We start from the raw sequence: 15,832 nt of genomic DNA, 5'->3' as shown, positions 1-15,832 counted from the left end.
AGACAGTGTACAGTCGCTTGTCGACAATGATCAGTCTCGTCAAACGGATACTTCAGTCGCCTTCGCAAAAACGTGATATCCCACATGCTTGGCCCAGCCCGAATGAGTTCGAATAACTTCTTCTACCCATATTAATCGAACAAGCCAGTATTGATTACGCGCGCCGTATCACGGTAGGTTAACAATCCTTGTTTATTCATCATTCATGTCATAAATTTCAATAGTGCCCTGTCATACGAAACCTTCAAACGTGTTCACGAAGCTTTGTTATTTTATTTTTTTGTGGACAAAACAATTGCGATGCTATTCTTTGCTGCGAATCCGTAGCCTAGTTTGGTCATCTGAGTGGCAGGGCTCGTTTTCGCAGCAATGCTAATCTCAGCGTCACCAATGTACGTTTGTATAGATCATATTCATGATATTGCCGTGTACACCAGTAGCGGCGTTCGCCCAGCTTAAATACAATACAATACAATGCTATACTTTATTGCTCAACAACACACTCAAGGAGTGTGGTAAGGCAAAAATTACAAAACTTAAAGGTACGGTGTAGCTGGCGACCAGAGAGAGAGAGAAAGAGAGAAAATGATAAAGAGCTAGGTTATAATTAATATGACATTCATTTTTCTCCATTTTTAATAACCTATGTTGATGCTCATATTATCACATAATTATCAAATTAGAATTTCTCATCAAAGAGACTGAAGAGGCCCACACCCTATTGAAAGGTTCATAAAGTGAAGTTGCTATGGTAGCTAGTTATTAAAAAACTTCAGTATTCTTGAATGCTAGCACTCAAACGTTGTCTTGATATTTCTTTTTAAATAATGTCTTACCAATATCTTAAGTAAAATTGAAAAATTACTGAAATATGAACCAGTGGTTTTTGGACAAGTATAAATGCTATTTTTTGGTGTGTGTGTGTGTGTCCATTTAATAGTTTTATTGTTTGTATTCTAGCGCCCCAGGCTACTAACTTAGGAGATATGTCACAGGGATACGTTTGTAGAGTGTGTGGTGTGAATTTTGCATCAGCCAGATATCTAGATAGGCATGGTGACAGTAAGAAACATAAATATCAACAAGAGCTTTTGTTGCGTGATAACTATGGCAAAGACGAGGTTGAGCAACCATCTCAGGTAGGTATTGGTTAAAATTAATCAATTAATCTAAAGAATCAACAGAAGTAATATTAACCTTCATTTTAATGAGAATCTTTCTGTAGTTTTGGTAAAGCAATGTATTAGTATACAGATACTTTATATCACAAGTGAAAGTGTACAGTATTTATGACCCTTTTAGATTACAAAAAGACTATGTACAAGTACGACAACGTCTGTTGTTACCCAGGCTTCATTGACTGCCTCAACAGCTGTTACATCGTCTCATCACTCAATGGTATTTCTTCAGGTATGTTCTTCCATATAAAAATTTAATTTAAATTTTTTATCCACAAAGCAAGGAAGTTTTGTGTCTTGACTCTTGACTTAAATTTTAAATTACTTAGAACAGTAGCTGAAAATTTAATCTTTTTTCTTCCATGTAACTTTTTTGTACTAATCTTGTGAACACAACATGTGCATGTTTAGAAAGCAATAATTTGTTGGCATAGAATTTTAGTTTGAATTGAATTGTTGACAATGAAAGTTCATTGTACACATCTGCAGGATTTGTTTATAAGTTGAAAATGCCAGGCATTTCAATTACCCGTGTACCTTTTTGAATTTTGTGTAGACACAAAACAAAGACTGTACTTACTTTGACAAGTATTAACTTTTGTATATGATGCGATGGCCAGTATTCCCTCTTTCAAGATGATCAACATACTCATGCCAAATGCTTGTAAATTACAGAAAGCCCACTTTTATGCATATTGGGTCTAGATCATATTTGTTGTTTGCATCACTCAACTACATTCAGTGTGAATAATGAATTTGAGTGTCCAGTTTACTTGGTTGTCTACTTACGTGCACAATTTTATTCATGATGGCTTGGTAGTGAGTTCATTTGTAACTTATCAAAATGGATACATAAATAGCAATTGTTGTACTTTTCTATCATACCTACCTTCCATCATTTTTCCTCTTATCGTATTTCATATGTTTTAAACAATATTTGGTGCAAGTTTCAATAGATGCTTAATTCAGAAAGAAGTAAAAATCTCCAATCAAATTTTATTTTAGGAGATTTCTGAGTCAAATTTAAAATTGAAAAGCTAATTAATGCATGGGTAATCTAATATTAAAATTAGTAAATATCGAGTGGGTAATTTAGTACTGGTTTGGAAATGTGGAAAAATGTGACAACACAGACAAAGTTCTAATATTTGTGATAAATTTGTAATATTCGCCAAAATTGTGTTGAACTAATGTAGCTGATAGAGGGCTTGTCTCTACAAAAATTAGCTGGATAGCATTTATTTAATTGAGTAAAAGAGGCAATATATAAAGAAGTAGTATAATATTTATAATTGAGAAAAATAGCCAATAATATAATAAAATGATACTATTTTTCATGTGTAAAAGATGCAATTTATAAATAAATAAATATGTTATTCTCACCAGGGTTATATTCGTATGGAAAATAACTCTACCCAAGAAGATGATGTGACAGATATAGAGAAAATTAATCAATGGAATGATTGTGAGTATGATCTCTGTGTATTACCATATTCGTCCCATTATAGAACCAATGTTTTTGTCAATGCTTGTAGAACAAAACATTAACATGCTTCCCACTTGTCATACCACAAATAAATAAGGCTGCATGTGTATTCATTGGTTGTGGTTTCAACAAGGTTTTATTGGTGAACAGATATTCAGGTGAAGAGTGTTCTTTCAATTGCTTTAAAGGCTCCACTCAATTATCTGATTTATCTAACAGGAAATTTATTTAATTGATAAAAATTTCAATGGAGAACAATAGAAAGACAAACTGTTAATGAACACTTCACACATCCACTAATGGGACAACCAGGGATTGAGAATGGCGTCTTTAAAGGGCGTGGATGACTTACTGCCTGCACACAGCCAAATGTTTGAGTCTGTATGGCAACCAGATAGTTAATTTTGATTTTTTTTGCTGTTTCCAATTTCAGATTTTTCCATATTGGCCATCCTTATAAATTTTTTATCAGCACACTCTTAATGTTTTTATGTCGAATTGTATGCTTAATATGACATTTCTTTTTTATAATGGTACGTATTTATAATACACAGTGTATGAAGATACAGATGATGACACAGATGAAACTATGTTTACTGAAGAGAAAGATCCATTGGATCAGAGTTTTCACCCATTTAGAAATGAACACTATGCTGAACTGGCTTGTCTTCTCAATTTCTACTTGACTTTGTGATGCAGGGTTACTCCAAAAATGGCTATGTCACATATACATTAAAAGTCTGTATTCTGAATTGTTTTGTTTTTTTTAAACTCACACAATACCAGCAGTCAGATTAACAGTGGTGTAAAGAATATGTTTACAAGCATGTACAGGGGTTTCCTACTGTATTTTTGCATGAAGTTGTTTTCAACTCTTTATGAATTCTGAATAATGCATGTTACTTTTCAGATCTCTGGCATTTGAAAGGTTACACAACATTGAACTTGGCATTGTAAAGATATTTACACAGCTGACATTTGAATCAATGACAGCCAGGGACAGAGAGCTACTTGAACTCAAGCTGAAGGTAAGTACTCCTCTTTCTCTTTTATTGTGAGTAATTATAAACTGTCATTCAGTATTAAAGGGAAACGCTACCCAGCAATTATGTGTTCAGCAATAAAAAATCTATGCTATAGACTATGGGGAAGCCCTTCAAGTGTCAGTGCAATGCTATAATCAGAGGTTTTCAAATGGGTGCCATCGCTATGAGTGAGTGAAAGTTAATAACAAAGATAGAATTCGCACCAGTTTTTCATAGATTTTTTATTGCTGAACACATAATTGCTGGGTAACATTTCCCTTTAAATATTATTGCCTGAATACATGGGGTTATGTGCCCAATAGCTAGTGACAATTTGCCTGATACCTCCTGCTGCAAGGGCATTGATTTGCATTCACATCGAGGCATGCAAGAAAGTCTTATGGAAAGTTTATACCCAGAAATCTAAGCCATAGGTACTAATAAACACTTATGTCAAATGAATGCTAGTTTGTATATTGTAATGAATTTTTGTAGTAAGTGACACACTTTTAAAAGTATGAGCCAAATTTGATGGAAGATTAGTAGAGATATTGATCTGACAGACACCTGATTGTAGTCTGTTTTAGCCCATCTTTGACATATAAACCTATTAAAATCACATTTTGTACTCATTTTTATTGTATTTTAAGAAATTAACTCTTAGAAGTAAAAATAGTCTATGTGGTCAAAAATTAATTTCTGCTTCTTGTGCTAGGCATTTGACTGGACTCCTTTCAAGAGGACATTATCGCCATCCTTTATTGATAAATTTCAGTCATATGTTGGGAGAGATTTTAAGCTTTGGGCCCAGATAGCCATATTTATAATGGCAGGAAATATCTCTGCACAACACCTCAGACTGTGGCACCTAATAAGTGAGGTAGTACCAGAAAGAATAAAAACTACATTGATTCCAGTGATTAGTCTGAATTTTTCTCGCATCTATGATCTAGACTACCTGCACCAGCATATTTTCAAGATTCATGAAGTTTGTATTACATTTTCGCAGCTGACGCAACTGTTTACATTGCATAAACTTTCATCAAAGTAACATGCATTCTCTGTTATTAAATGTTTAAAAGGAAAATACTTTCTCATGAATTATCAATCTTAAATGAGGTAAAAATGAGTAAATCAGCATCACCAAACTTTTTATTTAATCCCCGAACAAACATTTTTTGATCCATCCCCATTGTTTGTATCAGGTTAAGTTGTATGTCAATCAAGTTTCACAATATTCATTTGTCACAGGTGTTCATACTTGTACACAAGGACTGCCTACTCATCGATGAACTACATGTATCGGAGATGAAAGGATTGGTATATAACCTTGTTCGCCAAATAAGGACACTTTTTCCTTCATCATTGAATAAACCCAAGGTCCACATGTTACTCCACTTGGTGGATGATATCATGGATTATGGCCCTTGTGATTGCACTGATACTGAAAGGTAATTTTTCTTAAAAAAGTATTCATTGTTTATTTGATGAGTGGATCAGAATTTTACGAGGCAACACACTGTTTCTGTAAGGGGTGGAGGTGGTATGAAGAAAATTTTACTGAGGTTTTCATGCACATATCAATCCAGTCAGTTTCCCAATCAGTTACCAAGGTTACTCAACAATTCCACTGTATTCCAAAGTACTATGACTGTGTCACAAACAAGTGATTTCCTGTGTAGCGACTGTATTCCTCCGAGCTACATGGGTGAATCACTTGCCTGCAACGCATAAGTAAGGGATGCTGGGGTATTTACATTTATCATATGCATAGACCCATGTTTATCTGTAAAGGAAAATAAATAGTAATAGAAAATATTCATGTGAAAAAAGCAGAAATATTTTGAAGTTGTTTGTGTATAATGTGTGATGTGGTCTGGCTCATGACCACAACTAAGACAAGTATGAAGTCAGAGTATAAGGCTGTGACTAGTGCATTCAACAGGTGAGAAACAAATCATCAACATTTCTGCGACGACTGGCCCACACTATCATGGCTTGGTCCACATAATCGTTTCTCGCAGTCAGTTACTGTTAAACTTTAACTGAAACTCAAAAAATGGTACAGATGCAAGCAAACATTTAAACTGGAACAGGTAATAAAAATTGAAATTCATATTAACTGAAAATTTTGAGATGTTGTCACTCTGTCACTCTCCTGAAGAAGGTGACAACAAACTGGATTGCATTGGCATCTTTAGAACTATTGCTGATGCTGACTTGAATAACAAAATACCCAACGCTTCCTTATCGGTTCATATCCCCACAGAATAAAGTCATAATAGTGGAAATAACTACCTAGGTTACCTAGGTTATGCATATGGTGATAATGAGAATTTTGCAAGCGCAAAGAGTGAAAATAATTTGTTAATTATTGAAATATTATTATGTAAATTGCATTATGTTCACAGATGTAGATGAGCAAATCAGTTTAAATTGTAAACCGATGAAGAAATTGCGGTTGACAATAAAACACAACTATTGCTACGAGCGGTAAGGTCCAGCCAATGGAAATCTAATATACAACATATTATTTTCAGATGTGAGTCACTAATGGGGCTTGTGCGTGTACAGTACCTCTTTACTAACCACCACAACACATCAAGAGACTTGGCCATCAACTTTGGGCGGCTACCACAGATCCGCTTCATACTACAAGGAGGTTATTGGAAAGATATTACTGACTATAGGTAAGAGCAACCATTATTATAGCATATGTACAGCAGATTACTTGGTTCTTGTTGGCAAAATAAAAGTGGTATTTTACAGAATTTTAAAAAAAGTAGTCCCTACTGAGTTGTTTGTTTTATTAAAAACTTTTGGCGATATTATTATTTTTAATTTAAATTTGTAGGTCAGCCCATAGACTGTGGAGAAAACGGGACAGAAAACAGCAGTATTTCCCATGTACGAGCTTGTGTAGAATAAATCAATTTGCGTTTGCTTAGCGTTTGGTCAACTAATCCTGTTAACGATGCAAATCACGTGAAATACAGCAAATCCAGTGACTTGATTATGTAAAGTTGGTAAAACTCACGCATTTCTCAACATGCTGGTTAACTCAAAGAGCAGACATGTCAATGTATGATGAGTGTGAGAGTGGCAGCAGTCAATTTGTTGCAGTTTTCTCAGACTGAATAAAATTCATGTATATCTGCAATCAGAGAACAACCCTAGTACTTGGCGATTTCTTTAAAGGTACGTACAACATGTAAAATAACCAAACATGAACAATCATCATGATAATTCCCTGATGTCATCGCCCATAACAAAGAGTCACTCACAAATTCTGTGCTGTGTGATTTTTCTTTCAATGGCAAACTAAAATTCTACGTAAGAAATTAATAATAACAACACACTAGTGCACTTTTAAGTAACTAAATCTCTCATGTTTATTACAGATTGCGGTGGCTCATCCATTTTCTTCGAGAAAGCGTAAATAATGTAAACAACTTGTCCAGCATCATTGCCTATGTAAATAAAACAATCACAAGTCTGGACTGTGTTATTTTTGTTTAACGGCAATCTATCTGAAGAACTAACTAACACACTTTTAAGTAAATGAAACTCTCATATTTAATAGAGTATTCAGTGGATCATCCATTTTATTTGTGAGAAACTGACACAATCTCCACGATTTAGACAACACGGTTGTGTCACATGTCATCGCCCATGTAAACAAAACACAAATTACGTATTGCGTGATTTTTCTTCCAACAGCAAGCTAAAATTCCATGCAAGAAAGTTTATCAACAACAGAACACAACAAGGACTTTCTTATTCCATTCCAGTCTAATATTAAAAAAAAACTGAATGGATCAACTATTTTTTTTGAGAAAATCCATAATCTTCATGATGTAACCCAAACACACATGTCTTCAGCCACCGGATGTCAACCATCCACTGGGGCTTGGGCAAGATTTGTTGATCATACCTTATAATTTTTCCATCAGAGTTCATTTGGCAGATAATCCAATTTCCTAATAATGTAATTCTACTGTCGTTTCCTGTCCCATTTTATCCGTGGTATATGGTCAGTCAATATAAATTCTTTACTGATGTAATTGGTATCCCTTTAGTTCTGCTGTCAGCAACATAGAACCCCTGTTATAACCATTCTATACTGGTTTTTTTACAAGTTCACATGGGTTACTTGACTCAGTTTTGTTTCATATGCATAAATTTGAGACTTTTTTTGCCATTTTTTGGGCCAATATTTGTAGAACAAAACATTAGTTTGAACAGTTGGCCTGGTATTAAATACAGATGTCGGTACTCACTTGTCATAATTTTAACTCTCTTAATTACCAGAACAAATCTAGGGCTATTAGACTGCTTGTTTTATCATGTCACCGCAAGAGAATACATACTATATTGAGTGTAAAACTAAATGTTATTTTAACAAGCATCATCTCATGTTAGTTTTATTCAATTTCACTCAAAAAACGTGTGGATCAAGTCTAATCATATATATTTTGTAATATCAATTCCCAGATGTTGTGGTGAAGGTGTGAAACGTATGAACAAAAAGTCTGAAGTTCAGCAATTCATGTATGGAAGGAGAGAGACTGTGGAACACAGCAAAGGATATCTGAGAAAGGTATAACTATGTACATCATGACTAGTGAACACATATTGCCTGGTCACATGGGCTATGCACCCGTCTATAATCCTGAGGGTGTTGTGAGTTACCAGAAATATATTGCTTTTTCCTTGAGGCTGCAGTTCTTGTTTCAATATATCTGTCTCAAATTTGCACAAATGCAAGCTGTTATAAAGCCCTTCTAAAATGTTTCTCAGATTTTTAGCTCCCATTTGGTATGTATGTATGTCCTTCAACATCAAAAACTTGAAAACCGCTGGAAGTTTAATCTCGATGTTTGGTGTGTAGATGGATGATGGGCTGTAGATGGGATTTTGTTCAAATGAAGTTGTCATTGCCCAAAAATATGCAAATTAACTGGATTAATGCAAAAATGGTCAAAATTGCAAATCTCAACAACCACTTGTCAGATTCTTAAAAAAATTGGCATGTAAGTACTTTAGGAAGACCTTATATGATTTTGTGTGTCTTGGGTCAATATCTTGAATTTGCTATTTTTCATGAATTTTTTTGTAATTTTTCCCATTTTTAGTCAAAAATCTTCTTCTCTGAAACTGCAAGTCGGATTGATTTGAAACTCGGTATGGGGGTTCATTGAAGTTACCTCCTTCAAGTTTGTTCAAATTGTGGTGATTTGCATAATTGTATTTTGGGGGAATTTTTCCAATATTTGGTCAAAAAACAACAAAGCACAGCATAGAACCCATTCACATTGCTACATGGCCATTGCTGCGCATACAAATTGCGATTGCAAAATTGTAACTTCTTGAAAATACTGTCTTTGCAATATTGTTCCAGAGATGGCACCATTCAGACCCTCTAGCAGCATGACGAAATTGACAAATTGATGGCCTAGTGCAAGACAGGCGTAACTCCTGTGTTCTAGCATAGGAGATACACCTGTCTTGCACTTGGACTGATATCAGTGTAACCGCTTGATGCCCCTTCGAATTTTTTCTTTAATTTACGTAAAATGTCATGTTTCGACCAGTGTTTGATCTAGGACTCCAAAAATAGGGGCCATTGTGGGCCCACTCCCTGGAAAAAAAGGGGCCATTGGCAAAAAAAGGGGGCCATACTGGGCCCCTTGCAATTTTTAAAGAGGGCCCTTGTTGATCCCAAAGAGCAAATAAAAAGTGGTCCCCCGAAATTATTAGTCAAATTAAAATTGCAATCAGTTGTTTTTAAAAGGCTTATAATGGACAGATTGGGTTGCCAGGCAACATTTGCAAAGACAGATTCCACTGTGTGCTGAAGGAATTGACAAAAAGGTGCAGTAGCTGTAATTATTGATATTTTTCTTTCTGTGTGTCATTCAACAACGGCAGTTTTCTATTGAGCTTCAAGTTATTTCACTAGCAATAAGTTTGTCAACTACGTTTTAGTTATGCACGTATTAGTTTTAAAGTTAACCTTTATTGCTCACAATCTAATTTAGATTCGATTGTCAACAATAACACTGATAGAAATATTGCTTGAAACAGAGTGGATATACAGACTTTGTTGACAAACTTGAATTTTTGAGAATTACAAAAAAAAAACATTTTGATACTCAGAATAAAAACACTGAAAGCAGCCTATTAAAAGTGACAGCTACTGTCCCTTTAATCAAATAATATGAAGTTACTGCAGTGACTGGCAGTTCACCCACAAGAAGGATCTCTACAAAAAGACAGACGTACAGGTGAGTCATTTAATAACACACTTTTATTCGTTTTTTTTCCCAAATTTTGACCATTTTCTCAACTCAATACTGATGAGTATGCCATATGTTTTATTGCAGACATGTACCATCAGCTACCAGTACCATCCATCATGTCCATAGTACAGCCTGTGCCATTGTGACAGCCACTGCACCTGAGAGAAGAAAATATGATTTATTTTTTGATTGAGCTGTAAACACTGAAATGCCAAATCTGATTTTAATAAAGATTTTACCCTAACATGTACCATTTCTGAATTAATTTTAAGTAAAGAGTAAAGGAATAAAATAAAAAGAGGGGGTAAATAAATTAAAAAAATAAACTATAAAAGTGTTAAATACTAGATTTCGGTATCCAGAGAAATAGTAAACTTAGATTTGAGAGTGTGTCTTTTATATTTCTTCAAAATTTCAAGTTTAGAGAAAAAGACTGTAATAAAATTTGGGGGTTCACAGTAAAGAAGTTTAAAAAAATAAATTGTCAAAACTGTAAAATACCAGATTTACGTATACCAGAGAAAACTTAAACTGAGACAAAAAACACACTCACGCTCTTCTCTATTTGTTTGATGACGGAAATATGAAATATCTAAACTGTTTTTGTACGACTGGAAACCCCACGTGGCTACCACGCTGGTATGCGAGTCACTGCCAAACAAATAAATAAACAAGTGACTTGTCCTCGGAAACTCGCAGCCAGTTTACAAACATAACTATTCTCTGCCACTCAGATATTTTGATCAACCCAAGAAATGTCAGAAATTAGCATCCACAATGCACTGAATACCAGTCCCGGCCATGCCACTCCATCGTGTAAAATAGTTATACCGCTTGCTATTTGATCATAACGTACTACAGACTTGCATAGTTACATATCGAAGTCAACGGTAAAATTCCAAAATTATATTCACCTGCGGAGTGCGATTGTGTTGCGAACCGGCAGTATTGGTCTGCGTGTCAGTCTCTCACCCTTCCATCGTTGTACCTCCTTCATCGTCGGGCGTGGGAGAGGGGACAATCCGAAGGTTTTATCAGAAAATCACTCAAGATACACATATTGTCACGGCATAGAACATGCACTAGCGCGACGCATGGCCTTCTGCACACGTCCCGTCATAGACGTCATCCCAACTTACGTCATTGTCGCAAAATGTCGTGATTGAATATATACCACGTTACGGTATATCCTCGTGTTCTCGTAGCTGGCATGGATGGGCATAAAACATAGCGGCCTGGCGGAAACAAATTACCAGGTGCCGGCCTCGAATTATTGCGCCCGAAATGGCGCCATGGTCTGTGAAAATAGCGCCATAGCTGATTTTTTTGCGCAAAATGCGCAATGGCGCACTCTAGATCAAACACTGGTTTCGACATAATTTATTACTTTTTATTCAAGTTTTAACTGTCGCCCTAGGGTAAAAAATCATATCTTTAAATCTTGTTTTTAATCTATTTATCATATTTATCAAAAAATTGTAGGAACTTGTGATATGGAAGCTAATGAAGATAACAGCTGTTTTACCAATTTAATGAGGTGAAATATCATATGTCAATTTTATCAATTAGAGTTACCAGGGCATAACATGATGACAATACAATCACAATCATTTGAGCTGCTGGAAATGACTGCAGTCAGCTGTGTTTTTTCGTTGTTGATAAGAACCCCATATCAAAACACATGTTGCAGTTTGTCTTGTTCAGTTAAAAACAACTGAACGCTGCATGTGGAAACAGTTAAAATATTCTTACCATGATTACCTTTATTTTGACATGTTCTTATTGACAGTGGCGATTGAAAAATTGATTGTGGCTGTCAAAGCAAACACACTTGACCTAAGTCATTTCCAGCAGCTGGCTCAAGGGTTTTTTAACTGTATTATATGCAGTATCTCTTTTTATTTTAATTGGCCATCATCATAACCTCTTTCCCAGAATTATGTTTTTTGATACATTCAATCGTAGTTCTCTTGTTTAACAAAGAAGGTTGAAGGGTCATTTGACAGGCTGTGATATAGGTCAGTTGTATTCACTAGCTAAGCTGTCAGCAATAATGGGCTTATCAGTCAGGTTAGGTGGTTGTCAGTCACTGTCTGTTGTATTCTCTGGTCAAATTCCTGCACGTATGGATTTTTGAAGTAAAATCTTGTCATTTTTGATCCAACAATTCACTGTATTGTATTTTTCATAATACATTTAAGCATACCGTACTTCAGCTATTATCCAAACAGAGATAAATTATTCAAATATAATTCTTGTGTTGCATAAAAATAAACCCTGTGTGCAAGATATTACATTCTGTGGGTATGGTTTAAATTAAATTAATTTTTCATCTCCAGATATCTGGTTGATCAGAGTGTCTCCATTGACAACATACATGTAACCAACTTTAAGGCGGTTCAAGCAGAGAATGGGCTGGTCAACTGTGGTGCTTTTATGAGCTATTCAAGTTCAAATGGAAAAGTATGTTTTATTCTTATCAGTAGGTAGATATTTTCTCTAAGAGGAATATGGCGGTAAAGCATTTCCCATATAGCAAATACACGCTAAAATATTGCTTTATAATATTGCATAGGTATTGCCATTTTCCATGTTGCACATGCAAAAATAAAACCTGCCGTTTTATGACCTGATATGAAAGTTAACCCAAACAAAGTAATCTCTGAATTTTTTTCAACATCATTAATCTAACACCTTTTTCGTAGTCTACACACTGGTAACTTTCTTTGTGTGTATACAATATCAAATTCGATTCAAATATTCAGTCTAAAAATTATAAAACTCCCAATTTACAAGTGTTATGACAAACATGGCAAACTTGTATTTTTTTCAGGTGATATGCATATGCATAAAACAATTATTGTGCAATCAAGAGTTTCATGCAATGTACATGAAATACTGCAATGTGACTATTGTTATCACACCTTGCCTAACACTTAATTCTGTTTATACCAGGTATCATTCAAGTAAAGTATTTTTTTTTCTTTTGTATGTAGTCCTATGGTAAACTACAGAGATGTGTGAAGGTGGCAACTGCTGCAGATGGAAAAGAAGAAGATCTGAGTTTAATATGCATACAAACACTATCACCATGCCAGCCAGCGAGATATGATCATTATAATTGTGAAATATTTAAATTATCAGATAAAAATATAATAATTAACTCAAACCGTATCATTAATCTCCAATCATTTGTTCATTGTTGTGAGTACACCACATGTCGTGTAAAAAAAATACAAAGAAAGGACACTTTTGTCCATGAGGAGTCATACAAATTTTTTAGATTGAATAGGTTTTTCATTTGTTAACTAATGAACTTACATTCTAACCATAAAATAGTGCTCTGTAAAGCTGTAATATTGGATTCAACAACATTTCCTGTTTTATATTTATTATTGTGATTGGCCAGAATGTGTGATTTTGTATTGGTTGGCATTTGAAGATGAAAAACCCTTTTTGAATGCAGCCATAATTTGCAATTACAGGATAAAATTGAAGCTTAGAATGAAAGAAAGGAAGCTATGTATGTATAAACTCTGGAGAGTCCTCACTAAACCAAATTGTTGTTTAGTTTTGTAATGTGAACTCAAATGTATTTCAGTGTCTTATAAGCCCAAGGGCTGGATGTGGCATCACTACACATTGTATTTTTGTGTACTTTTCTGTAAGACATAAGTTCACATCAGACACTTTAATGAATAAATGACAACTATTTGTATTTACTAATAAAGATAAACAATTTGAAAGAAATCATGTATTGTGTTGAAAGTGTGTGTTTTTCTTTATTTCTACGTATCATATTTTATCAGCATACGGCTGAAAAGGTAAGAAAAAGTCAGTAATGAGCACAGATAATTTATGCCGTCACAACATATAAAACAAAATCATGATATAATAACTAGAATTACATGGTATCAGGTGAATAGTACAAAGGGTGGTGACTATGATTACAGTGTTACATTAAAGAAACAGCACTGCAACACTCCTGTCCCAGCAGCGCTGTAACAGCACTGCTCCAACAGCAGTGTTACAGTAATGTTGTGACAGCCATGTTACACACCTGCCCCAGCAGCGCTGTTACAGCGATGCTGGGGCAGGTGTGTTGCAGTGCTGCTACAACAGTACTGTTCCAGTACACAAGCAACAGTCATGTTACATGGGTGCGGTTACTTTGCCGTTACACTCCTGCTGTACAGCACTGTTACAGTAATGTTCCAACAGTGTTGCATGCCTGTTTAACTTTAGTGGTGTATAACTTAAAAAGTAAAGCAGATGAGCTTACATTGGCAGATTTAATCAATATTTCTACACTATCCAATCATCCGCAATTAGCTCCAATCGTGTGACATATCTCTAAGCGTGTATTCTTTCAAAAAATGGAGCGACGACGTGCATTTTTTACTTCAATTCACTCCCTTTGCATCACTCGAGTCGAAATGATTGGTTGTTGGCGGTAAAGAAATGAAAACAAGCCTTGATAAATGCGATTCTGATCGAATTACAGGACACACACTGTACAGTGAAATGAATATACGTTAAAAAGTAAAACGAAAATCACACACCTATCGGCCACTGTCATTAATAGTTATTCAATTGAATTCCCCATTAGCAGATAATATCTCAATTATTGAAAGAATGCATCGATTGTTTATCTTGAGTCTACCTACCTGTAGATTACATCTAGATAGGCGAATCTAACTGAAAAGTTTTGAAGGAAATTTCAACATTTAATTCGACAAACTGATATCTTATCATGAATGTTGATCTCTTACCAACAATCTCCAGCTAGCTCTACCACACTCGGCTTGTATCGTCGTTCCATATTTTGTTATCATAGAATGGTATCAGCGAATTTTACTCGAATACATTGGTGCTTTTCTATATCAGCTACCATCACTCCAAAATTCTTATGCTGTATCAGAAACGTTTCCTTCGATGTACGCGGATATTAAGTGACCGATTTTCATCGAGATAACACGTATTCCGCTGCTGTAAGAATATAATGCAAAACAGTGGTGGGCAAGTAAGGACAAATATACACAGTAAACCGTCTCCCATATGCAGAGTTTTAATTCTGCGGTTTATTTTGTTGAAGCGGAATATTGGATATTATCTTAAATGCTTTAAACTTGGCCAGGGTGAAAACAAGCAGCTGGAGCGAATTGTATTTGGTCCGTTGATTTACGCGTGCTCTCGTTTTTATATGAAGTAGCCGGGCAGTGCACTTCATATAGTCAGTTCAACAAAGGCTGAGATCGTGCAACTTGAATGTATTGACATTTGCTCCAGCGACGCAGGCAAAAACCAACTTTGAGAACAATCGTTTACCTGTTATTCAAGTATTGGGTTTCTTGCCAATTTTACCAGTTCCTCTTAAAAGCTTGTTTACACACCAAAGCGCTCGATAACTTGTTTGTACAGTAGAAGATTTGTGAAATTAGAGTATGATTACCTATACAAGGCGGAGTCATTTATCAGAACGTGGAAGTACGGAAAACGTGACCGGGAAGCGACAATTATCACGAACTGGACAGCATGGGCGTTGGATGGCTGCCAAATATATTGCAAACCCGTTCACACTTCAGAATTGTTGCCCTCCACAACGCTATGGACAGTACACTCACCATGCTTTGGAGCTACATGCAGTGTTTGCTATACACAGAGAAGTAACGACGACGTCATAGCCTGGACCAAGATTTGAACACGTGTGGATTATTGTTTTCAATAAAGTTATACAATAATCTCAAAGGTAGTGTGGTCAACTTGAAAGTAGCGCCGATCAATTTTACAGGTTTGTTGCTAACAGAACAAACGACTTCACAACAGCTTTCGACGCAACAT

General features: G+C 35.3%; 1 protein-coding gene across 1 annotated transcript; it reads left to right on the top strand.

Moving 5' to 3' along the window:
* The first annotated feature begins 24 nt into the window (after window positions 1–24).
* LOC139126229 (uncharacterized) lies at window positions 25–13,741 on the top strand. The gene is made up of 12 exons (XM_070692277.1): window positions 25–173; window positions 961–1,139; window positions 1,303–1,410; window positions 2,565–2,643; window positions 3,575–3,692; window positions 4,405–4,569; window positions 4,941–5,140; window positions 6,230–6,379; window positions 8,184–8,289; window positions 11,474–11,528; window positions 12,331–12,454; window positions 12,988–13,741. The coding sequence occupies exons 5-10, from the start codon at window positions 3,651–3,653 to the stop codon at window positions 11,522–11,524; spliced, it is 714 nt and encodes a 237-aa protein (XP_070548378.1). The 5' UTR covers window positions 25–173; window positions 961–1,139; window positions 1,303–1,410; window positions 2,565–2,643; window positions 3,575–3,650; the 3' UTR covers window positions 11,525–11,528; window positions 12,331–12,454; window positions 12,988–13,741.
* Window positions 13,742–15,832: the final 2,091 nt, after the last annotated feature.

This window comes from Ptychodera flava, assembly GCF_041260155.1.
Source record: "Ptychodera flava strain L36383 chromosome 3 unlocalized genomic scaffold, AS_Pfla_20210202 Scaffold_27__1_contigs__length_13241970_pilon, whole genome shotgun sequence".
Classification (NCBI taxonomy): domain Eukaryota; kingdom Metazoa; phylum Hemichordata; class Enteropneusta; family Ptychoderidae; genus Ptychodera; species Ptychodera flava.
Note: the sequence above shows the minus strand (reverse complement) of the source record. Positions and strands in the feature narration are given on the sequence as shown.